The 26,663-nt window shown below is 34.5% G+C and overlaps 1 protein-coding gene across 2 annotated transcripts in view; it reads left to right on the forward strand.

Annotated features, from left to right (window-relative positions):
* Positions 1-26,434, forward strand: part of LOC106715963 (CUGBP Elav-like family member 4) — a 423,044-nt gene extending 396,610 nt beyond the window's left edge. For both annotated transcript variants that reach the window (XM_045678517.1, XM_045678518.1), the window contains 8 exons: positions 21,102-21,260; positions 21,777-21,903; positions 22,691-22,864; positions 23,327-23,419; positions 24,709-24,786; positions 25,540-25,716; positions 25,908-26,074; positions 26,249-26,434. In XM_045678517.1, coding sequence (XP_045534473.1) covers positions 21,102-21,260; positions 21,777-21,903; positions 22,691-22,864; positions 23,327-23,419; positions 24,709-24,786; positions 25,540-25,716; positions 25,908-26,035 — 936 coding nt within the window. In that variant the 3' untranslated portion in view covers positions 26,036-26,074; positions 26,249-26,434. The remainder of the gene's footprint in view (positions 1-21,101; positions 21,261-21,776; positions 21,904-22,690; positions 22,865-23,326; positions 23,420-24,708; positions 24,787-25,539; positions 25,717-25,907; positions 26,075-26,248) is intronic.
* Positions 26,435-26,663: the final 229 nt, after the last annotated feature.

Consider the following 26,663-nt stretch of genomic DNA (forward strand, 5'->3'; position numbering starts at 1 on the left):
AATGCAAATTTTTTGGTATATGGATGAATGGATGGATGTTTGTTTCAAGGTATCTCCAGAACGGCTCAACAGATCATGATGAAATTCAGCACAGATGTAGAACATACTCTGAAAGAATACATAGGCTACTTATTTTGTTTTTTTTATTTCCGCACGGATAGAGTCGCGGGCGACAGCTACTTGTTTGTATAAAAGAAGTTAGCTATAATAATCGGCTCTAATTACGCGTCATAGGAAGGAAAAATATTATAGAAGGTAGCAAGTTAAAAGTGCTCCATCCAACCGTCGTTACATTTTGTACGACGAGAACATGACCACGTAAGTTGTGTTCACCATAAATAAATCTTAATTAGTATAATGTATGTAAATGAGTTTAAGTAGACTCGCCGTGTTACAAGAACATTCACTTGTTTTACATTAGTCATATTTTCTATTTGCAACTTAGCGCTAAACAAGACAATTAAATTAAAAGATTAGAATGAATGTAAAATGGTTTTGCGCAATAAAATGGTAACTGGAATAAAGATACAAAAAAAATCTGTTGGTTGAAAAGTTAAGACTTAGGTATCACAACGTACCCATATAGTAAAGATATAAAGTTCTTAAAGTTACATAAGTTATGGTATTTTTTAATAAAAATATTGTTTCACTTCATATTGTTTCACTTCATATTGTACACTTTCTGTCAGTAAAATATGTACTGACAGGAAGTGTATTTCGTATAGCTTTCAAATATAATCTCTTAACTTGAGACAAATAATTTGAATTTTGCCAAAGCTTTCCTGAAAAAAGTAAGTCAACGAAACTTCCATTTTTACATAAATCGACGACCATCAAAAAGAGATCCAAAACGAGTTTGAAGATTGGAAGAGATTTAAAGTCGATAGCAATTTTTTTTCACTTTTCAAGTAAACTCAACCAATCTGCGAAGTCCATTTATAAGTCTATATTCTGAAGGAAAACTTCAAAGCCTTTTATTAATAAATTAAGGCGAAATAAGTACTTATTTTTCGGCTCGCTTAACTAAAGAATAATTTGTGGTCTTTTTATACGAATTTTATTTCATTCTACAGAATAACTTTTGCATTTATACTTGAAAATTAGTTTCAATATTTAAATAGTGACATAGGTGACGATTTAATGGCGTCAGTGAAGTAAATTTAATAATTAACTCATCTAACTAATTTTACTTCTAAAAAAGGAAAAAGGCCTATTCTTCGTAAACAAAATTAATTAAGTTAATTGTTAAAAGAATACGTCCATTGTCAATAATATTAGACACAATTAACAAGCAACTGTGTAACTAAATATACGATACTATGATAATCTCAATTGACCGACGTCATTCCCTAAATAATTCAACTTAGATTAACATCAAGGTAACTTAGACCGGCCACTTCTACGTAACTATGTAATATATATACCTCATCCAAGTCATCAAGGGGAGGTAACGAGTTAACATAATACAAACATAGCATTAGCCAATTACAAGCTGAGGGCGGGCTAAGACATACTAAGCTACATATATAATATGTATATCTACTTAGATATGTCATATCTAATTACGTTTCCGGAATATCTTATTAAGAGCTATTGAGAGTTAATGCGATTGAATTTTCGTTACTTTAATGTTTTATGGAGAACTAGCTGACGCCCGCGAATCCGTCCGCGAGGTATTAAAAAAAATCTCTATATGTAGGCTATGTATTCTTCCAAATTATGTTCTACATTTGTGATAAATTTCATTAAGATCCGTTGAGAAGTTCCGGAGATACCTTCTTATAAACATCCATCGATATAAACTTTCACATTTATAAGATGTATATTAATTTATTGTTATGAAAGTAAAAATCGTGACAACGATTTTCAAAATAGAAAGGCATAAATTTGCACTTTATACTTCCTTGGTTTGAGTGTACCATAAAATAAACGAAACCCCAATACCAAGGTTAATTCCTTTCTTCGTAGTTCGAAAAAACCTTAAAGACCTTTGTATTTAAAGAATACTACGAACTTACCTTTACTTAACGTTTGTAACTTTTTAACCCGTGCCATTTAAGCTAAGTTTATCAAAACAGCCATTTGTAAGGTCTCGTTGAACGTTATTTTAATTCCATCAAATCTCATTAAAAGCTTGTTCGTCGGGCAATCGCTGTAAGTTTACACCTTGCAATAAACACCGTTAGAGCGGTACTATTTACTGAGCTTATGAACGAGGCGGGCGCAAAATTAAGAGATTCTCTGCGGCAGTACAAACATTGCCGACCGACCCTTATTAAACCGGGTCCCTGTTTCGGGACGGCAATTTTAAAATGGAGACGCCGTGATAACGGCATATATTTGTTTAGGTATCAGCTTTCATTTCTTAATCACGTTGTAAAGTGCTAAGGAAATTTGTATTACGAACAAAGTGAATATAAACGGAAAACGGTTTTTTTTTAATTTGTCTATCACTTGAGAACCAATTAACATAACTTTGACCAAACTATGATCGCGGAATTTATCTCATAATCACGTAGATTATGCATATTTTTTATTACCTTGCCTTTGCACCTTCCTTTTTTTAAGCCAGAAAACAGTAAAACTTCCACCTAAATACCCAAATCATTTGTTGTTAACCTATAAAAAGTAAACTTTTCTTAATAATTTATCAGAATACTAGCTTTTACCCGCGACTCCGTCCGCGCGGAATAAAAAATAGAAAACGGGGTAAAAATTATCCTATGTCCGTTTCCTGGTTCTAAGCTACCTGCCCACCAATTTTCAGTCAAATCGATTCAGCCGTTCTTGAGTTATAAATGGTGTAACTAACACGACTTTCTTTTACATATATATATAGAAAGATATAAGTTAATCAGTAAATTCTAAAGAAGATATCTAAGATGTAACAAACTGCAGGATCAAATAAAATCATAAACTAACAATCCCGACATTACCCGAATTCAAACGTAGATAGTAGACGACTTGTAAACAATACGAGGTCCCCGGATCCGGAAGTACGGGTCCAATAAAAGTTCATCCCGATGATCCGGACGCCGGGGACCCGAGTAGTGAAGAAATTGACCCAAATTTAGTCCCTTTTTAAAACACGCTTTGCAAATAGGAAGAATTTGCAGGAATCACAGAAATGGTTTTGTTACTTTGTTTACTTTTAACTCCTAGTTGAATTTTTTTCACATGTGGCCTACAATGTATGTATATTGACCATTATATATTATACTAGCTGTCGCCCGCAACTCCGTCCGCGCGCATTTAAAAAATGGGGGGGGGGCGTTATGAAAAATAGATGTTGGCCGATTCTCAGACCTACTGAATATGCTCACAATATTTCATGAGAATCGGTTAAGCCGTTTCGGAGGAGTATGGCAACGAAAACTGTGACACGAGAATTTTATATATTAGATAACATACCCAATTGAATGTAAAGTTGCGAAAATTCAAGTAAAAGTGGTAAAAATTACCCTGTTCACGAAGTAATAGTAAAGATTTTACTTTGTTTAAATGTCATAATCGCATAACATCAGGAAGAAATACTGAATTATAAAGAATTTTAATACAAAAATAAAATAAATGAAGTGATTTTTATAAACAACTTAAAATATAGACATCATTTTTTAAAGCGAGTTCAACGCTTTGCTACAAACGCTACGTGCAGCTACGATATGCTACGAGCTGCTACGGACGGGTGGCGGGTGCACGTTATTGCGCCGCCGGACGGACGGACAATCGAGTTTATTGCTATAGTTGACTTCTATGTGTCATAACATACGACAGCGCCTTATATATCGGCCAATACTATTGCTCTAATGGGACAATAACGTTTTATTGCGCCGACCGATGTCCGCACCTATGACAATTGCTTTTTATTTGACTATTATTTGATTTTTTTATAACCCTTCTCTCGTTAATTCTATAAATATGTTTTACTAAACATGTACATGTTAATACTCATGTCATCAAGCCATTGATTTAATGTAACAATTTATATGATTTATTAGAACATGATTATGACTACTGTTATAGTTCGTTAGTACAATAAAAATTGTATATTCAATGAAAAGATGTTTTGCTCTGATTATACCTTATTCAACTCATGCGATAGATAGCGCAAAAATTACACGGAGCGAACACGCTTCGAGTTAAACAAACCAACTTTCATATTCTCGCAGCCAAAAGAACATGCTCTAATCTTGGTAGCTCGTACTCCAGTAATAGGGACGAAATTTATTAACATAAAATAACAAAGGCTAATTAACCCCAGTTTCGTTCTGAATGCCCGGAGCCCCCGCGCATAATGTTACCCTCGTGCTTCTGTATTAAATCAGCGCTGCATGTCCCCTCCCCCACACCCTCACTGCTTTCTTCCCCCGCAGAGGTCCCTCGGTCCCATGATACCAGAGCATACAGTTATAAGACCCTTTTTCCACTGAGAAAAACCAGCCACTCGTGAGCGAGTTCTGTGGCAACTACATCCTATAGCCAGTCAAGCTTGTAGAAAAGAGGCCTTAGGAGTATAAATACGCATACTTCTGTCTACCAACGCCATAACCAAGGAATGAAATATTGCTATTTTCTATTTACGCGGGACAGGAGTCGTGGGCGACAACTAGTGGTAAATATATGTACTTAAAGAAAATACTACCGTATATAATGTTATATTTTATTTTGGCTAAATTGTCTATAAAAAAAATCATACATTCAAACACACGCTCGTATTATATTCAGTGTACTATTAATTGTTTTTTACTTCAGGGTAATAAAATTTAACTTGTATTATAGAAAGGTATCTCTTGTATGAGTATCTTGAGCGCGAGACTTTATGTATGTATCGAGGATCCGCATTTTTGCATACTTAATAGGGATCAAGGTGTAATTATTCTCTCGTTAGTGGGAACCGATCTATACGATGTAGATGAACGAGCTTTACTTAGCTGCCAATTTAAAATGCACCTCGCTTTAGGCCATCTTTTAACATAAATCTACATTTCCATAGTCTACGTTATACGAATATCGTTAAAAAAAAAGAAAATAATTACTGCTCATTTTTCACAAAACATTTTATCTGATTAAACTGTTATGGAAAAGACTTATTAAATATCTCTTTGTTATTTTATCAAAATTCTTAACAACTCTGTCACTCTCTATTTATCTTTCTACATCTGTTATTACGTATTTCATTATAATCTGTAAGATATTATTTATATAACCTGTGCTACAAAGTCAACATATATTAGATAAGGTAAATAAGACAGAACAAAAGAAGTAAACAAAATAAAAGCTGCAATTTGTCCAATGAAATTGGTTACACACTACCCTATCGGGCGCTAAGTAACGGCAACAAGGACACAGGAAGCGACGCCTGGCGAGCGGCCAATGTGTTGATCCCTTACTTTATCTTGTTCCCCACCTTTTCTAAATCAGCCTCGCCTAGAGAACCAAACAAGCGAGGACACTCGGTCACTTGTTTGTAATTTTTTTTTATAGAGACTTTGATTGGTGGTAACAATAAGCGACAAATTACTACAATCGTTTAATAGTTGCCAGGAAAAACCTATTAACTATGTATATCTTTAAGCGACGAGTGCAACAGTAAATTTTGTGACACACGGTCTTAAACATGACCTATTGAATATTCTCTCAAAGACCATATATGCCAAAAAATTCCGCATTATTTGTAAGTTCATCTTTACTTGCACTTAGTTCGTCACGTCGTAGCTTAAGTTCGTGCGGGGTCAACTTAACTACGTGACGGTTTGAACTTGCAACACAAGCTCTCTCACTTTAAAACTTATCCCCTTCTATTAGCTGGCACAATTTATGGATATACATTTTAGAATATGACACTTCCGAGCTTCCAAGTTCATACAGTTACTATAAACTAAATAGTTACATATATAAAAGTACTGGAGTTTTACGTAATTTTACATAAATACAACTTAAGTTAAATTAGACATAAACGTTTTCCCTACTTACGTTAAATTAACGTACAATAATATTATCCGCCGCGGTTATAGTCATAACGAAATTAAAGAATCGACAAAAAAAGCTCATTCTCTTTCAAAAGTTCGATGACCTTAATCTGAGCGTTCCAGATTAGCTTTGTGGAAATCAGGCTCTGTTAAAGTCAAATAAAAGCTAATTGTCGGAGGTTGGCGCGTCGTGTAACCGGGAGCCAGTTTTAATATAGTATTCAGTCGGAATTACCTGAGGGGACGGCGAACGGTCCCGGACGGCAAAAATAAACGACCGGTGCACTTAAACATTTCGTATGCGAGTCCCATGCAAAGGCGTACACTTGAATAACTTAGGGTCTGTTTGCTTAAAAACTTGCATCTCCAAAACGCTCGTTTAGTCTCACATCGGGCGAGCGATTTGCATAGAATAGCAAGCGGGGTAAGAGCTCTCGGTCGCGAAATCTCGTGCCATTTGGTCGCCGGCGCCAGGTAGCAATTGCAGCTTCAAATGCATACTGAATGTTAAGACCGTTTGTGTTTTCGTCCTTAATTGGGCCCAGCCAAGTGCTACTCGAATATCGAATTGTAGATTTTCATCGCTAAGCTTTTTTGTACTGTTCTTACTGAATACTAAAACAAGGGACTTATTTGTCGAACTTTTTTTTCATTTATCGTTAGTTTCTGAGACCAAAATCGATGTATAAAACATTTTTCTTAGAAGTGTCTTATTAATTGAGATTAAATACTTAATTGTTAGTAACAAATATGTTATAGAGGTAAAGTTGCTTTTGGTATTTGACTGTCTCATGTAGGTTACTTAAACATAATATTTGGATCCTATGACATGGTTAAAACTTATGAGCATTTGATTAAATAAAAATATTTAATATTGAACAAAAAATATATTTAATACTCAGCCCTGTCACTGAATTACAATTAACTTGACACGAATAAATTTCTTTTTTCTTGAACATTTAAATCACAATTAAAGATCACATTACTGTGTAATGGCACTTAAACAGTAGGAATATTTTATTTAATTAGTTCACTGAGTTGTTCTTCCCGTAATAGTACAGACGAAACCTAATAAACATTTTAAATTTGTCTTAAAGGTCCTCGAGTTGTAATCCGAAGGGGAGGTAATAAATTGAAATTAACTGTACGTATCGTTTGTAATAAAATACGGTTGCCGCACTTTACGCTCCCGTACGTCCTAAAGGAGGGAAACAATACAGCTCGGTGCTCGGGACGCGGGGAAAAAATCGCTATACTTTAAGCGGAAAAAGCGCTGTTTTATAAATAAACAGCGTGCCGCTATCAGCTGTCGTCAGTCGAGCGACTTGACGCTCAGTTTAATAAAAAACCTGTTTAAAGGAGCCCTTATCACCGAGTATGGAGGCACTCAAGAGAGAATTATGTGAGGTAGTCGCTTAAAGATGAAAATTAATGAGGTAAGAGCGGCTTACAGCGCGGGTGCTCTCGGTGTGTCGCTGCCATTCTTTTAGCTATTTCTTTTTTACAGTAGTTGCGGGGGTAAAGGGAGGGGATTAATGGGAATGAATTAATGGTCCGAAGTAGTTTCTGTTTAAAGCATCTTTAAAGCAGAAACTCGGAGGACGCTTCGCGGTTTGATTTGCTAATTGCTTCAGTGCAGCGCGCACTCTATAGATAACGGCTATAGATAATGGCTCTATCTATAGATTCATTTTAATGCTTTGGTAGTTCATTGTTGTGGTGTAAATTGTTTGCAAACTTACATAACTGTAAGGCTTTATTAAATAATAAGCATTGACAAAGTATATTATCTTTATTTTACCCACACGCGTTATTTATGTAATTTATTTTAATCCAGTAATATGCACAAGAGCAAAGGAGGGGACTTATAGGTAGGAGAAATATTCTCTTTTTGTGCGTCCACTACTCTGTCGATTAAAGTTAGGCAACGCATCTGCAGTTGCGGATGTTTATAGGCAACGGTCGCTACACTAATTCGGCGAATTCAGGTTGCCGCCTTATAATACTCGTATATAAAGAAATATTATACTTGAAAAACTTACGTATACAATCTAGCTCTAAATAAGTTCAGTTTTATAAGCGTTATTACAACTTTTCCTATTCGACGTAAGCTATAAAGAATATTGGGTAAAGCGTTTACGTTGTCATTCAATAAGACTACTAATTTTATAGTTCGTATAGAGTTTGTTGATTAATACGAAGGTTGGAGAGTTATAGTCCGGACATTTATTGCCGGACAAATTCTGATTACCAAGCCCTTTCCTAACTTCTGTCGAAATACGGAATCGTAGAATATCACTAAGTAGTGCTGTATATACACTTTAGTAATGTTACGTATTCCGTCAAGATAAGACTAAGTATTTTTTATTATTATTATTGCAGAATATCAGCGGTTATTTCTACAAAGTACTAAGCACATTGCTGAGTAAAGACCTTATCCATTCAGCATTCAAACTTGGTCGAATAACACTTGTTCATTATTTTTTGTACTTGTTAATATGTATATGAATTTTGTCTTTTGGTTATTATGTTTTTTAGCAAGTATTTTTTTACATTATTTTATCTAATTTGTGAATAAGTGTACAATGTTTGCCTTCCGAATGAATTTAATGAGTTTGTTAATATTGTCTTTGTCATTCATTTATTATCTTACTAGCTGAGCCCGCGACTTCGTCTGCGGGAATTACTTTATTCGGGTAGCATTTTAATTTTTGAGGCTATAATAATTACAACTATACAAACTTTCATCTCCTATTCCCAAAATATTATCATTTTATCACCTTCCTAGCCGCTTCTTGTATTTTTTAGTTTTGTCTTTTCAACATCTATAACTGTAACAGATAACAAAAAATTGCTTCAAAACGTATTAAAAATGTAAAGCTAATTTTAATTTTTCACAGCGTTTTATGCTTCTTCTTATTAAAGGTATGAATACACCTAACCAACTTTTATTATATTTAGGGGAACCTATCTACTAATTTAGTGTCAATAATCTAGTTAAGTGACTTTAAAATAATTGAAAATTCTGCTTACTTTTAATGAAATACAAAAAGACTTCATTATTATTATCACTTAATTACTTATTCGTGTCGTTCGTGTGTACCTGGCCTTAAGTCATAGCGTCTCAAGAGCAGGTCCGGCCATCGTTCAGTCACGGAAGTCTCGGGGGAGAGCGGGAAAAATGAGCCACGCATTATTTCTTGTACAGCGGCAATCAGGATAAAGGATAAAGTAATGATCTTTGGACCGTGATCTCACAAATATATAAAATTTGAAGGTATTCGCATAATAGTGCTAAGCCTGCCGCAAACATACGGTGTTATATTAATATTAGTTTGGTGTTTATCTTTTAGATTTTTTTTACAAATTACTCTTTACCTAGCCTTTATACTTTTGTCCTATTTTCAAGTTTGTGCCTAAAATATTTAGTTTCATAATAGAGGGAAAATACATAGTTCGAATTTCTCAAGTTTCTGACGTCTCGCCACCGGCAAGCCAACAAAAATTCAATCCACCAACTTTTGGAAATTTGAACTGCGCCCAAGAATGTAATTTCACTTCGGAAACTTAAATAAAATTATATTTGAACTATTCTATAATATAGTTATGAAACTTATAGTTTAATAATTTAAATAAACTAAAATTATTAATAATAATGTTCTAAACTGAAATACGGACATAAATAAAAATAAATTAGTCATAAAAAATTGTAGTTTATTAATTTTCATTTTGTTATTTACTCTCGTATAGGGCGAGTATAAATAATATTTATATTAATCTAGCCTTAGAGTTTATAAAGTTTTCTTATAATTCATAAAGAAGGGGAATCTCTTCATTTTTTTATGTAATTTATGAAGACCTTCATAAATATATCGGGGTAAATTCTAATTATGGTAGGGATACATTTTATGGACTTATAATTTTATTACTTTGGCGTCATGAAAGTAAAATTGATTACAATGGAATGTTTTCAAGATATACGGCGCATACTTTTAATTAAGGTTAACTTTAAAAAGGAGTTAACTAGTAAGACTTAATAGTGGAAGACGCTAGCAACAACATCTGTTACACAAATGGGTCGAATCACTGGGTACAATACCACGACCACACAGAAGACATGCGTCAAGTGGAGGCAAATCCGCGTACAGTCTTGTGAGTTTGCCTGCCGGAGGCCTAATTTTAGTCCTTTAGACGCATATGAAGAGGAAATCTTTCTGTGCCTCCCCCTCTCTGTCGATTAAAGTAATCTAAAATTGCAGATGTGTAAATAATATGTAATAATGTGTAATACGCATGCGCTCGCTTCGTTTTCCACCTTATACTATAATAATGCATATAAAGACATAAATAAGACAAATAAAGAAAAGGACTTTCCTATTTAATATGTGTGTACTTCAATTCAAAAACTAATTTAGAATGCAGCAGATAACCACTTATCCTTTAAACAATGAAATAATTATCAAAATCGGTATACAAATTGAAAATTAACGAACTAATACATCGTAGCGTGCCTTTAATTTTGTCCAGCCGCGCGCCGCACTAGCATTTTTCGAATGCGCGTAGTTTTTAATTATTTAATATCTCCCAAACTATTGATCAGAATTACATAGTTTAAAGGCTAATGTAATCTGCATTTAATACTCTAGCCATCAAACATATTTATTTGGATAAGGATTCATATCGAATATAATATAATAGCGCCGTAAGCTTACGACGCTGTTTTTCGTGTGCATTTTAATCGAAGTTTGTTCACAATAACATGGTTTTTGTGAGACATCCATAGATGATAGATATATGCCACCGAAGACTTTTATTTAGCAAATTTAAGGATCTATAATTACTCCATACTTATTTTTATGTAAGTCATATAGTTTGACCTACGTAAGCCCAGAAAGCAAATTTGTGCTTTTCGTGTAGCATTTTTCGTTTCCGCGTAATTTTATTCTTACGATATCTCCTAAACTATTAGACAGAATGATATAGTTTCAATCGCAAATATAATCTACATTAAATTCTCTTGATAATGAACATGTTTATTTACATAAGGGTTAATACTGAACTCGAATAATAGCGTCGGAAATAGGGCATGAATTTAATTGATATTTCTGAAGAAAAAAATGGTTATTGTGAGAAAACTATAAAAGATAGATATATGCTATCGCTGACTTTTATTTAGCACATTTAAAGAGCTACAATTCGCCATACATCACTTTTATGTAGGTCCTATAGTTTAGCCTACGTAAGCGCTGAAAGCAAAAATGTCCCTAATTTTCGTAACAAATTTTGAAGCTGTATTCAAAATCTACTAGTTATTTAAAAAAAAAACAAAAAAATGGGACCCACCTGCAAGCACTTCCTTTCGATTAAAATATTTTTCATCAAAATCGAACCACCAGGGGCGGAGTTTCGCGGTAACACACATAAAAAAAAAAAAAATACAGTCGAATTGATAACCTCCTTCTTTTTGAAGTCGGCTAAAAAGTTACGGATCGTCAATTAGTAGACAAATTTTAGGCACAGCACACTCGTATGTTTTATACTAGCTGTCGCCAGCGACTCCGTTTTAGTCTTAAAAAAATAATTAATAAATATCTATGTGTTCTTCCAGACTATGTTCTAAATCTGTGCCAGATTCTTCAAGATCCGTTTAGCCGTTCCCGAGATACCTTCAAACAAACATCCATCTATCCATCTAAACATTCGCATTTATAATATCAGTATTATTTACGCTTATAGTATTATACGAGTACTATGAATATTGATAAAAGAGATCCGCTGTCACGTAATATTTGTGTCATTATTAATATAATGCTTACACACGACTCCCTGGGGTATCAATTAATGACTGATCTGTTGTAGCGTGAAATTGACGCGCTATTACGCTCCAATACTTACTTTATAATTATCATGTGCTTACGGTAGATATTGATGCATGATCTACTACATGAGATTAGATATTACATATTTATCAGATACATGTTCAATTATTAGTTTGCAAATATAATTATAGTGCAGATTATAGTTAGATAATGGTACATCCTTGTTTACTTATCTTTATCCTTATATTCGTAACTGAGATGAAATATTACGAAAATTCGTTGAGACATAAGAAAATGACAGAAACTTGTTTCTTGTGTCACTTCGGAATGACTAAATTTTAAAAACAATGAAACAAAGATAATTTTTAGTGTAAGATAAAAAATTAGACGAAATTATATTGTAGTCTTCTGCTTGCTTCTGCGATGTCTTTCAACGAATTTATATACAAATGAAAAGACGGCTTAAAATCGGAAAGGGATCTCCTTGAAAGGGACTAATTAATTAATATTTAAAAGGGCTCCGTTATTTAGCCTCGTTATTATACTTCGTACTTACGTTTTGTCATAATGTAAATTGATTACTTGCCGAGTAATAAATGTAAAATTTTGAATCCATTAAGTCAAAGTTTTGATATTAAGTGCGCACCTTAATTTTGTTGATGGAAAACTTGACTCGGCCTAAACTTCTTATGAAGAAGTTTTTTTTAACTCTCCATCCCTCGCTACACCCCGCGCCCCCGCTAATGAAGACTGAACTCGATTTTCCGACGCGGCTTCCGTCCGCGAACTTGGAGCGAGCGACTTAGCTTTTACACGTACCTTCCCTTCTCTCTTTATTTAGGCTTATTCCTCATTAATTAACTTTCCTTACTTTCATCTAAACTCGACCATGTTAATGTTGAAATAAAACTTAATTTTAATTATATTTAAATATAACTACTTGTGACAATCTGTGACGTATCATGTGTATCACAAATTCCTTTAGAATTTCTAAAGCTTCTTTCAAACAAAAACAAAACAAGTAAATAACTACAAGTCTTCAAATGAGCTAGTTAAACATATAAATAGTTTGAGAGATGTTCTCTTAGTTGCTTATGTGTCGTTAGTGATTTAAATGCATGAAAATCTTGTTAAAAGCTCTCAAGTTTTATTTGTTCGTGTCTGTCTGTTCACCGGCGCTCAGTTATAAAGCTGACTGCTTGTTTGTGTTTAACAATGCACCAAGTTGATGACATTCTCGCGTTCCTTTTTCGAACTTTCACGACGGCCGTGCAACGCTAAACTAAACGCATACTTTAATTTTTTTATTGCTTTTTCATATTCTTTCATAGCGTAGTATTCGAATACTTTTAAATTCTTACTAATATTATAAATACAAATATTATGGATGGATGGCTGTTTCTCATCAGTTATCTTCAAAATAGGTAAACGGATCTCGGTGAAATTTTTGTATAAATGAAGAACAAAGTGTGGAAGAATATAAATGTTACTTACTAAGTTTTTCTTTTCTAATTCTGCGCGGACGGATTCGCGGGTGAGCGCTTGTTACATATAAAGGTTTGAAGTAAAATTTTTCGTAATATAAAACGACGAGCAAACGCAACCTTCAAAACTATAAAAAACAATACTCCTTATTAATTTAAATTGTAACAAAACCATAGACGTATTTTATAAATATAGAAGATAATAAATAAATAATATTAGGTAAATAAATTACCCTTCGACATTTGATCTGGCATTAAAATACGAGGAGGCGGAACCAATTGTCGGAGCTAAACAAGCCTACTCCAAGTAACCGTAAGGCGATGTCCACATTGCATACAGATTAAATAAAACATTTACTTAAAGAATAAAATTCAGATTAACAATTGTTTATACCAATACCTTAACAATGACCAGATGAATTATCTCTTATTAGTAAAAAAATATAACACAACATTATTTTGAAATTAATTGATTATTTCACGTTACATTTAAAATTTATTCAATCGTAATTAAATCGATTATGAATAAATATTATATTAGATGGATAAAATATTTCATTCAAGACAATTTGTTCCAATTAAATTTCTTCATTGAATTTAAAAAAAACATAGTATCATATAAAGAATTATTTATATACCACGAAAGCACACCCTAATGTTCACAACTAGCCAAGGACCCCGATCTGTTTTCGCGAGAGAAACAGAAAACTCCTTTCACTATAATTGGCCGATGAATAATACAAAAGGTAGTTATTGCAGACATCCTAATCCGTAAACAATTGACCGTATACTTTAAGAATCTTCACTCTCAAGTACAGCTGATATTTCAAACTTCAATCCTATTATTATAATACTAATGATAAATGGTAAATACTGAAGAATCTAAAATAAGAGCAAATAATTATTTAAACCAGCGACATATCGTTGTATTCATATTCTTCTTTATTTACTAACAGTTGTCGCAGACTTTGTCCACGCGGAATAAAAAAAATCTATTAATAAATATAGTTTATGTCACCCGGAGATAGTGTAGTTTCCATATAGTGAAAGAATTTTTTATAACGGTTCAGTAGTGTTAGTTAATGAATGAATATTTGAGCCTTTTTATTTCTTAATACTCGTAATATTATAACAGTATGAAGATTTTAGTTGGAAGGTTAATTTTTTAAACATTCTTCTGTTACTGTTACTCGTAGCATGTCACGTATAATCACGAGGACGTTGAATTGATATTCAAGACACCTTAATTATCTAGCAATTAAAAAAATAAATTAAAACACCACAACAGATTATTACGCCGGTGCCTTAAAATTTTATTTTATTTAGTACGTGGTAAATATACTGAATCTAGTAAAAAGTTATTACACAAAAAATCAAGTAAAATATCTAACCGAAGTATGATGTTAACAAGTCGTTAGAACTAACTGTAAAAAATATTGGACGCATCAAACGATTCCCTCCGACCGCACATCGCGTACAAACAACCACTAAAGCAGTTAATACGAAAGAAACGAGGATGTTTAACGCTGAGAAATAAAAGCAAAGGGAGTAACTCGAACCTGCCGATCTCCGAGCCAAATCGGTATAAAGTGACCCTATAGTCGAGCCATTCCAGCCCTTTTATTGCCAGGGTAAACTTTAAAAGATTCCAATTACGAAGGCGGTATAAAGGCGAGGCTTTTACACTGGCCCTCTCTTAACGAACAATGACTTATGAGAGAAGCCTTCGACACTACCTACTATTTATATGAGGGAATTACAGGCCTACAAAGACCTTCATACTAATAAAACACGGCCAAAGCTGCAATTAGACCGGGATGCTTTCGGGCGGTATAAAAGCGGTTAGCCCGCCTGTTAGTCCTCAATCCCGAGCTTTTTCTTTGTTGCGGCTAATGAAAATCCATTCGCAACCAAGATTGCTAGATAAGCGGCTGTGCTATATTAAACTAAGATTTTTCAATTATAAAGTACAAACACAGCGCAGTGGTCTATGTATTTACTTCACTTATTATTTGTAAGATATTTTTATATATCTTTATATATTCGATAATTTGTTAAATGCTTAGTTGGTAACAAAATAAAGTACTTGTTAAAAAATAAATATTAATAAATATTTCTTTATATTTTACTAACCTACTACAATGATTATTTTAAACAAGAAGGGAATTTCAGAATTTGTCTAATAAAACTGAAAACTGTGTCAATTAATGAGCGAGATTTATGTCTCAATTATTAATTCCAACATATTTATAACAACGTTACAAACTTCACCCGATAAATCTAAAATTGAAATTGCCTCTAGCGTCTCCAACTAAACTATAATTATCCGCATGTAAATCTCACACTTCTCAGCAACGTTTTATGTTAGTGAATCTCAACGGAAACCTTTCCAAAATTAATTAAACATACTTGTTTTAGCGTTAACATTAACAACCATAAACAAGTCTGTTAAATAAGCGACAACTTACAATTAGCGCCCTTTGTATCCGGTATGAACCAGTTCGAGTCGGTCTAGAACCGGTTTAATCCTGCCACCGACCAATCACGTCGAGGTATTTGTGTTTCAATTAAGTGGGACCGAATCTGTGGTTTTGTGCTGATTAATCGAAATATTCAAACTATAAAGTGCTCGGGGGGTACGGCTTTGGAAATAAATAACTTTCAATTTATAATACCTATTCCCAATTAATTTAGACAAGTTGGCTGTTTACCGAAAGCTTTGTGCTATAATTAAGGATGGCATCCAATCGTATTTACTCCGCCCCCTACGGTAGAAGGATAAATTTGTGATTCCTGACAAATACTGCGGTCTAATACTTACTATAACCTATATTTCCTTCGGAAGTAATATTCCTTCTTCGAATGGGGTGTAATTAATAATACATTTTTGGTTTTATTATCCGACTAGCTGTCGCCCGCGACTCTGTCCGCACGGAATTAAAAACGTAATAAGTAGCCTATGTGTTCTTCCAGACTATGTTCTACATCTGTGCCAAATTTTATCAAGATTCTTTGAGCTGTTCCGGAGATACCTTCAAACAAACATCCATCCATTTAAACATTCGCATTTATAACATTAGTAAGATTATTATTATCGGAACGTTGCAATGATAGCACAGCAATCTTTTGACCATTTTCATAGCATAAATACATTTTAGAGGTTTCAGTCTTTAAAATTATAGTACACTTACGCAAAATAAGCATAGTGGCATAAATATAAATAATTATATGTTGTTACCGATAGTAACTGTATTATATTCAGGAAGTACTGTATATAGGTAGGTGTGAGAGGCAGGACAGCGGGTGTCGCTGTGTGATGGCCATGCATACATTGCACGCTACTTGATAACCTTTAAGCTGAGGTCACACTAGAGTGCATCCTTATACAATGAATGACAAAAAATAAATCACTAGTAATGGTTTATACGTGAAAACAATCAAAATATTAATCAACAACACTACCCACACTTATGACACTAAAGTAGTGATAAATTTTACCTACGTCTTTGAATTAAATGATACTGAATAGTGTACAGTTAAACTTATTCAATTTTAATTTATAAATATTTTTTTGTTCTTTTTCCCGGATTCGCTTGTTTTATTGCGATATATATAGATATATATTTTTAATCATTGTCTCATTCATTGCCATTACAGTGTATGTACATGGCTTTATATACATGCATCTACATCCGGCGCGGCATTACGTGCATTGTGCCGCCAGCTGGAGGTCATTCCGTATGCGGCAGCCGGTCCGTACTCTACGCTAAGTATAGCCTGCTACTGTACCACTGTAACTGTGCACTTACGGACAAAGCCTATGTACAATGTGTCATTGCATTCAGTTATTTTTAATGCTAAACTCATTTAAAGTATCGACATATAAATAAAATAATTCTAATTTATTTTAGGGTGCAATTCTCACTCGAATACAAAGTGTTAGGAACAACCAGATCGAACTTAAATTCGATACAATTTCTGAAACGCGACAAAACAATTTGTTGAAACACATTTAAGAAATTATACAAACATGTTACAACATTAAAAGAACCCCATAGTCATAAATTTGTAGATTCCGGTTGTGATAACGTCGTGTTTTAATAATTCGCTTAAGGCACCGTAAAATTTTATACAAGTGAAAAATAACATGCTCGTGATAAACATCTAAGTTACGAGTAGTTTAGTGTGTAGCTATAAATATCTTTATTTTCTAATATTATAAAGAGAAAGGATTGTTTGTTTGCATTAAATAGGCTCAAAAACTACTGAACCGATATGAAAAATTCTTCCACTGTTGGGCAGATACACCATCGCCGGGTGACTCTATTATTACACTAAATTATATATATATTTTTTTAATTCTGTGTCAACAAATCGCGGGCAAATGCTAGTTATCTTTATTTTTATAAGTAGTTTAATGTAAGTAACCTACCTTATGCGCATCCAAACCTGCAAAAATCTATAATTCATCAAATAAGAAATCTAATATTAGTAAATTAGTTTTTCGTACTTACTATTATCATACAAAGGCCAAGAAGGTCACAAACAACTATTTGGGTAACTTAGACTTTGGTATTGATCAAAAACTGATTAGCGGTACATTACAACATAATTTACGTTTGAATCTGCCATTGTGGCCTCCACCCTCCCTCTCCCCGCATCCTGCCCCGCACACCGCACAGACCATTAGGTGCCGGTTTGGCAGGAAGCCCTCTGTCTCCGAGCCTCAGTTATTTACCGTTGATCACGATCTGTCCACAGACTGGACGCACATAAAGCATTCCGTTACGTGTTGCGATATATCAAACCACCTTTTGTTCATTCTAGCATCATTTCCTAATACACTAACTTGTTCATGTTCATTCTAGCAAATTAAAGGACTTAGATTACTCAATAAGATAAATACAACGTTATTCAGAATGTAATCAATACGTGAAACCATCAAGAAACACTATTGACTTTGACCAATATTGTTTAATACAATAGAACAGTATTTATAAAGGCTATAGACTCATATTTTAAGCGGACGGTGGCGCGGGCAACAGCTAGAATTCCCATAAATAACAGATAATTATAATTTAAAGTACATTTAAATATCACCGTATCAATTACTTCATCCTATCCGGTGCAGGAGTACGCGTTAGAATGAATTGCAAGACTCCGCGGACAGACAACAAAACGATGCAATTAATTGAAACGGTCTCGATGTTTGCTCGCAGTAAACGACTGTACTGCAGCTCGCTGCGGTTATTACTCGACTTGACGACTGTACTTTGTGAACTGCTATTCCAATTCGAGATTGTGTATTATAAACTGACTAGAAGCTATTACGATAGGTTATATTGTAGAAGTGTGCTCGAGAGAACGTTACAATTATGTAGTAAGTCTCTCAGTTAATAATACAATTTTGTTGCACTTTACGTTAAGTCTGATTGCATCTGAAATGTTTTATATTTCTTTTCTTCGTTTCTGCGTACGCTATTAAGCTTCGTCTGGGCCAAAATCAATGATATTCTTTGTACTCATTTTTAAGCTTACACAGTTTTATTTTATTACAAAATCAATAATTCATTTTGTTAAATTAATGTAAAATTACAATAATATTACGTGTGCATCTGTTTGCTACGAGGCGTAGAACTGGCCTCTACGGAAAAGCTCTACTGGGGGTGTGCGAAAGATCAAATAAAATTGAATCGAATATTAATATTTAATTCGAAATTCGAAATTGGAATCCAATTATTCGAAATTTGTCTAATTATTTGATTTTCAGTCGAATTATTCGGGAGCATTCGAATAATTCGTGAGTTCCAATTATTCGTAGACTCCTATGGTTACTCGAAGAAAAATATCTATTCTTGGAATATAATATCATGCTTCATATTACTTTCCACGAAATTATATCACAATATTATATCAATTATAGTTGAGTTTATTCACGTGAAATATTAAATCTATTACACGAACGATAAGAAATGATCAATGGCCTTTGACATTTTATTATTAAAATAAAAAAAATGAAACTATCATACGATGAACCTTAGAACTGATGTTAATTAATCATTCAATATTAGTCAACATTTTCGTCTAATTCAAAATACGATGTGTTTGTCTTAAACTGTAAATTAAACAGTAAGAGTAATCTCTTTAGAAGAGTCCTCTCTTCTAAAGAGATTACTCTACTCTTAAGTTGTGCCACAACAATGAAGTAGGCAATATCCCTTTAATTGGACTTAACATTGTAACGAATGGGTCCCGTGTAGCTCGTAACGTGGAAAGGGGGACAGAACTGGGTAATAAAATCCACACTATCATTATTATCATAGCCGTTTACAATGGTGGGGGCTGCCCCAGTGCCCCAGATTAAGAATGATATACTGATTACCAACATACAATATTTTACAATATTGTTGGAATACTTGTGTTTTATTACAGTTTTGCATTTAGAGGACGCATGGTTTAGTTAAATCCAGCTTAGAGTAAAGTTTTTTAGTGATAAACTTTGTTAAGCAACATAAAGATTACTTACTACTCGTAATGATCACATGGTAGCCACGATAATATTTTTTTTTATAAAAATTAACATATATAAGATTATCTAGATGTTATACTGTCTGTCTCAAGAACAAGACTGTTAATGTTAACGTTTCGCAATAATCAAGTCGTACCTTAACTTCTGTAGAGGGCGTTCGAACGTTATTCTTAAACTAGGTCGTAAGCTATATTCGTTCCCGAGGGAGCCCGCTGGGGAATCGGCTGGATTTAAGCGAAGGGAACCTTATGAAACAAAGCCGTGATAACGTTTAAACGACTTACGAAACTATCTTTATTGTGCGCTTTTCCTTTGCAGACTTCTGTGTATAGATAGTCAACTAGCAGGTATGTCTCCATTGAGGGGCTCGGAGCCTATTCGAAGTTAGGGGTGTATCAATCACGCTGGCCTAGTGCGGGTTAGTTGACCGGGATAACTTACAACTAATTATTTTGTTTAAAAGTTAGTTATTAATAGAATCACACAATCAGATATTTTTGTCACTTAGCGAAGTGTCCACCAATACTTTCAATTTCGTAAAAAAAGTACAGCTAAATAACATATTGCAAGAATAACCGGCATATAAATAATAAAAAAAATATCCAACAAAGCTATTCAATTTATAACGTGAAGTAACAAAACTACAACTGCTTTCCTAGAAGCACAAGCACCAAAAACTACACGCCTAAAACAAATTTTGAGTACAATAAACAAAGAAAATGGACCGCCAACAGCCGGGCAATTACCCCTACTTAACATCGGTGAAGTGGCGCAGGCTCTACGGGCTAACTTTGCAGGCTCGATGCATTTTTGGATGTCCGCCCAATACTTGTTGCAGCGCAGAGGGGAACGACTTGTTGCTTCGCCGGGCCTACGCCGGCTCTACGTATTTTTGCCCTGGGAAATACATAATGAATGCGCTTGCCGTTTAGTTCCCGCATTGTAGTTTCCAGAGAACGGAATCGCCTTTGTCGACCTAATGGGGGTTTCATTTTTAAAGAGTCTCTTTTCCTCGCGTTACATTTGCCTTTCATAGTTGGAAGCGTTTGCCTTTTAATTATTAAATACCTGTTTTGGTGTACTTTTGCAGCCAGTTAACGTTTGTTGAAAATTTGCTGAATGGCATAAAATAAGACGTAAAAGTAAAAAAGGAACATGAGTTCATAAAATAAATATAAATTAGTTTGCAATCATAGAGTCACACGACAATAAAATTTATTTGTAGCAAATGTAAGTAATATAAATGTAATCGCAAAACTACTACCTTCCAACTTGTTTATCTGAGAATGTGTTGTCGTAGGGCGCGTCCTCGAGCTTGGTAGTGAAGTTCGCGGACACTGAGAAGGAGCGTCAGCTGCGGCGCATGCAGCAGATGGCCGGCAACATGAGCCTGCTCAACCCATTCGTCTTTAACCAGTTCGGCGCGTACGGCACCTACGCGCAAGTCATCACTGAGCAGGTATCACTCACACTACTTTGTCATTCGTTTTAAGTGACCGCTGCCCGTAGACACCTACATTTGAAAATGCGTTGCCTACTTTTAAACAATAAAGGAAGGGACGCACAGGAAGTAGCACAGTATATTTCAACTTTCTTTGGAACCTCTACAAAACCAACTCTCCACACCTTTCTTATAACAAAATGGTGGAAAAGGGATGACTACTAAAATTTATTATCCGGTACGTACCCTCATCAGACGAAACGCGGGTTATTTCCACTTCACACCTGTCTTCTGTGTGGTCATAGTATTGCATCGGTCGCCCGTACCATTGATGACGTCCAATGATGATGATGATTTCGTTGTATTGTCATGAACATCTTATTTAAGCTTAATGGTGTAAAAGTACATTTTTAGACCGTTATTATATATATGGTACATACTATAATTTAAGGAACTTACGAAGCAATTTTTTTCGTAATCTTTTATTGCCAAAGACCCTAGTGGTCGTGAACTAATATTTATTGTTGTATAAAGTTTGAAATCCCGCAGCAGCAGGCGGCGCTGATGGTGGCGGCGACGGCTCAGGGCTATCTCAGCCCCATGAGCCTCGCATCGCACGCGCTCAACGGCATGCCCAACTCGGTCGTGCCTCCTGCCTCTGGTATCACCACTGTTTATACATTTATATGAAGCGTATCATTACATCTGGACGGATAACGATGTTGATGATGAAGCAATAAAAAACTATACCTCTACACTATTTTTATTCTTAAAAAAAAAGAAGTCATAGAGACCAGTTATTGCCTTTTGGGATTAAACTTTTAAAATATCATTAACATTAGATTCGGTAGTTTATACTAATTTTCATGTTATTATTATTTGTATGAAGTAAAAAGGCAGTGAACAGAGTTGTTCAACAATAAAGTCTGGGACGAAACAGTCAAGTCGACTTCTGAAACCTTTAGATCTTTTACTAAGTAATTAAAGAAATATTTGCCAAAAGAAAAGGTTTCGTACTTAATTTTACTTCAAACAATATTTCGTACTTTTACGTCGACCTAATCATTAAAATTGCTTTTTTTCAAAAAGAAATTTTTACTTACTTCAAACAAATTAAGGTAGAAAGGGTTAAGACGTAGAACATTGGAAGACAGAAGCCTTTGTAAATAAACTTTATTTAGTTTTTAACTTCATTCCCGGAGTCGCACTGAAGAACTTTGATTTGACTTCATAAGTTTCTTAATTAGTCAGGTAATAAGAAATTTATCAGCTAAGATGTTGTTTCGCTTTTTTCAAAGACGTTAAAACCAACAAACAATGTTAATTATACTGTCCATATAGCCGTTTATAATAAACCAGCAGAAGTTATTCTTACTTATACCTAAATATAAAATTCACGCACCGACTCAATGAGTAGTTTCACCAGTAACTCTAGCTGTTTATTGCAGAGAACTTCTCCGGTTTGGCGATAGGCACGGGCGGCGGGCAGCCGTTGAGCGGCGCGTTGCCTTCTCTGCCCTCGCCCACCATGCCCGGCTTTAGCATGGCCGCACAGACCAACGGCCAGCCGCCACCGCAGGATGCTGTCTACACCAACGGCATCCACCAGACCTTCACTGGACGTAAGTTACAATACACCTTTTCAAAATACTTCTTCTATACAAAGACAAAAGTAATAAGAGATATACAAAGAAAAAAGGTAAAAGATATTGCTCATTTAAATCCAATCAGTGGTATTTGCGACATGAAAGCAGTTTTCAAAAAGAAAATGCAAAGGAACTTTGAACTGCTTTGCATTTGATTTTTTTGACTATGTGATGGATGGTAGCCACATGGTGGCAACGCTATTGCTCATTCCTCAAATTTTCTTTTCTCTCTCTCTCTCTCTCTCTCTCTCTCTCTCTCTCTCTCTCTCTCTCTCTGTATCGTTTCCTAATCCTTGAGACCACTCTTCTCAACTGCGAAATTCTCGTAGAGCATTTCTCAACGACAATTCATCTAATTCTGACTTTCTAACCGCTTTTGTAACCCCATTGGATCAGTTAACGATAGTAATAAAACATTCTATAACTTGGACTTTCCAGCAGTCCCAGTGACGGCACAGGGCCTGGCCAACGGCGAAGCCGCGGCGCTGCAGCACGCCGCGTTCTCCGGCATGCAGCCCTTCCCCGGCGTCGGTGAGTAACGCACGCATATAACGCTTGCTTTCGTCGTCTGTAGTACTCTCATCTGCGTTGAAATCTTTAATTACTATCCATACGGTTTCTAATCAAAAAGCTGGAGTGATGCTAAGATAACAATTGGTGAAAAATCCATCATAACATGGTAGAACAATAAATTTTCAAAGTACAATTCCTCTGCAATAACATTTCAAATTTTCCTCTTGATAGATTGCCAAAAAAGTATTCACGATTGAATCGCAACAAATTGTATTGAAAAATTTTAAGCAAATTTTCGCATTACTCGACTTACAAACAAACCGAAACCCTAATTTGACATCTGACAAATTAAACAAAGTATTGCTTTACTCCGAAACAAATTGTATCCGCAAAGGTTGTACAAAAATTTTACTTTTCCCAACAAGAACCTAATTATCTCTCATCTCCCCTTCATGTTCGTCTTTATCGACGTCCATTTTATCGGGGTAATTGTTCTTAGGTACGGAAAAAGATTGACGATACGATTTGACTTCCAATGTTTTTCTAGAGAGATGTTTTAAACATTATAACATATTAAATTGCTCAGATCTTGTTAGACGAAATGTTTATTAAAGTTTTATTTTATGTGTTATGACATATGTAGTAGTTAATAGAGCTTTTAAATGTCCTTGAACATTAATCGATCTTCAGTTCAAAAGTTCTTGAATACTTCCCTAAAATGTATAAATATTTAAAGGTAGAGAAGGACTTTTAGTTTTTGAAGATCGATCATTGACGTGAAATGTGCATAAAGGATGTTATAAATTGTTCAATGTTAAGTTATAATGAAAGTGTAATGCTCTGTTGGTTCATATAGCACGCTACAGAAGGATGTTGAATATCGTGCGCTCACTTTCAGTAGTTGCATTATCAATGTTTTATTTATTATATTTAACTGTTACATCTACAGCATTTACTTTATTAGAAGTATCTTATGTGCCTTTCAGATATATGTATATTTTTTATCGAATACATTGGTAATTGATTTCGGAATAATTGGCATTTCAATATTGTGTAAAATGTTTCATACAAAATTTTAGAACTTTAAAATCTGTGTGTATTACGTTTTGTTCAAACCAAAACTCTTATATAATTTATTACCTGTCAGTAAAGTCTCAAGTTTATAAAAAAAGGATTTTATGTACTTAATATATTTAAATTAGTAGCAATATTGCTTTATAATTTGTGTATCTATTATTATTTGGTGCATGTGCGTTGCGCAAAATAATAGGTGTTCATTGTGAAATGTGCAAATTGATATTCGACAGCTTATCCAGCGGTTTATGGGCAGTTTCCGCAGCCCATTCCACCTCCGTTGTCCACCATAGCACCGGCGCAGAGAGAAGGTAAGTGGAGCCCTAAGACGAAGATTACATTAGCTACCATAACTGCGATGGAGCCGAAAACTTTGCAACCACTGAAGGCAATCAGCAGCATCTTTCCAGCAATCGTTCGGAATAGTTAATTCTATTTTATTCCCTTGTTAGTTACCAACAAGAATGTATCATCTGATATAACAGTTATGTCTATCGTCAACAATTTTCATTTTAATATTTAAAGTATTTGCTAAAATTGTGCCTTAATTCATTGGCGTTCCTTATCATCTCATCATCATCCATCTAGTAATTGAGGAGCAAAAATGTTTCCTTATACTAAATAATGAGCTGGTTCCCACAGCATAAAGTGCGTCATCAAAATTTATTTTGATCATCTATTGTTATTCAATAATTTAGATATTTTGAAATAATACTATTTTATCCTCAATTCAATCTTACTATTTCAGAGTTAATTTTTTTAGCTTGCTTAGTGTTAAATTCTCTCCTATCTCTCTTGGTTTCACGTCCATTCTTGATAGAAATAACTTTTCCTTCAGCAAATTTATAATAGAAAGTTTCTTCAAGAGGTGCGTTCCTGCAAGACGTCTACTTCAACATCTTTGTCTGATTGTTACTGTGGAATGTTTGTTGCTATTATTATTGGAATTGTATGTCGTCTTCTGTGTTCAATGTTTTGATGTTCTGTAATCGTAGATCTAGTTCTATAAGATAACAAAGCGACCAATGTTTGTGTTCAGAGGCAGATTTGTGAGTTCTTTAAAGATTTTCTTATGTTCCCAGGCTGTTCCATCTCAGGGCCCGAGGGCTGCAACCTGTTTATCTACCACCTGCCGCAGGAGTTTGGCGACGCGGAACTGATGCAGATGTTCTTGCCGTTCGGGAACGTAATCAGTAGCAAGGTGTTCATCGATCGTGCCACCAATCAAAGCAAATGCTTCGGTAAGTAACATTATAATAGAATGTGCTAATCCTCTAAACTTGACTCTTTTTAATTTGGAATCACCTTACATCTCATGATACAAACATACATCAAATTTTATCTGTTTAAATATTTATTTAATTAGTATAGTTCTTAACGTGTCTTGTACTGGACTGGAATGTTTTAACCATGATTATGTGTTTGTTTTCAGGATTCGTATCTTTCGACAACCCAGCCTCTGCCCAGGCCGCTATCCAGGCAATGAATGGGTTTCAAATTGGTATGAAACGACTAAAGGTCCAGCTGAAGAGACCCAAGGACGCCAATCGGCCTTACTAACCCAAAACGCCGTCCCTGCGCGCTTATGTCGCGCCCATGGTATGTATTTAGGTATTTACCTTGACCGTTATTGACTCAATTCTTTTTTTTTAAATATTCATTTTGGACCATTTTAATCTTTAAAAATGATAATGCCTCTGTATTTCTTTACGAAACGTGACAGATATTTTTTTTCCTCGATGCATATATTCTTATCAATGTGCTTTGTTCCAGGCGGCGGCGGCGGCGGCCGGAATGTTCCTCTCGCCCGAGGCGCTCTTGTTCGCGTTCTATCAACAATTCCAAGGAATTTAATATATTTAACATAATATAGTGAATATCATTACCTACAATACTAACCTAAACCTATGCAAGCCCAATCGGCTCATATATTAACTTAGTTAAAAGTAATTTATCGATCGGCGCGTAGGAATGCTTCATTCTTATCATTATTGATTAATCATTAAATTACTCTATTATATTATTATATATACAATTTATTAACTTTGATTAAATTATTATTATTATAAAATGACACGTTATAAAATTTCGTCATTCGTAATCATACTTCTACTTCTAAGTACTTAACGTTTAAATGAAACTTTTAACATAAATTTATTATACTAGTTATTTGCTTGAAAAAAGCCAA

This window comes from Papilio machaon, chromosome 7 (genome assembly GCF_912999745.1).
Source record: "Papilio machaon chromosome 7, ilPapMach1.1, whole genome shotgun sequence".
Taxonomy (NCBI): Eukaryota; Metazoa; Arthropoda; class Insecta; order Lepidoptera; family Papilionidae; genus Papilio; species Papilio machaon.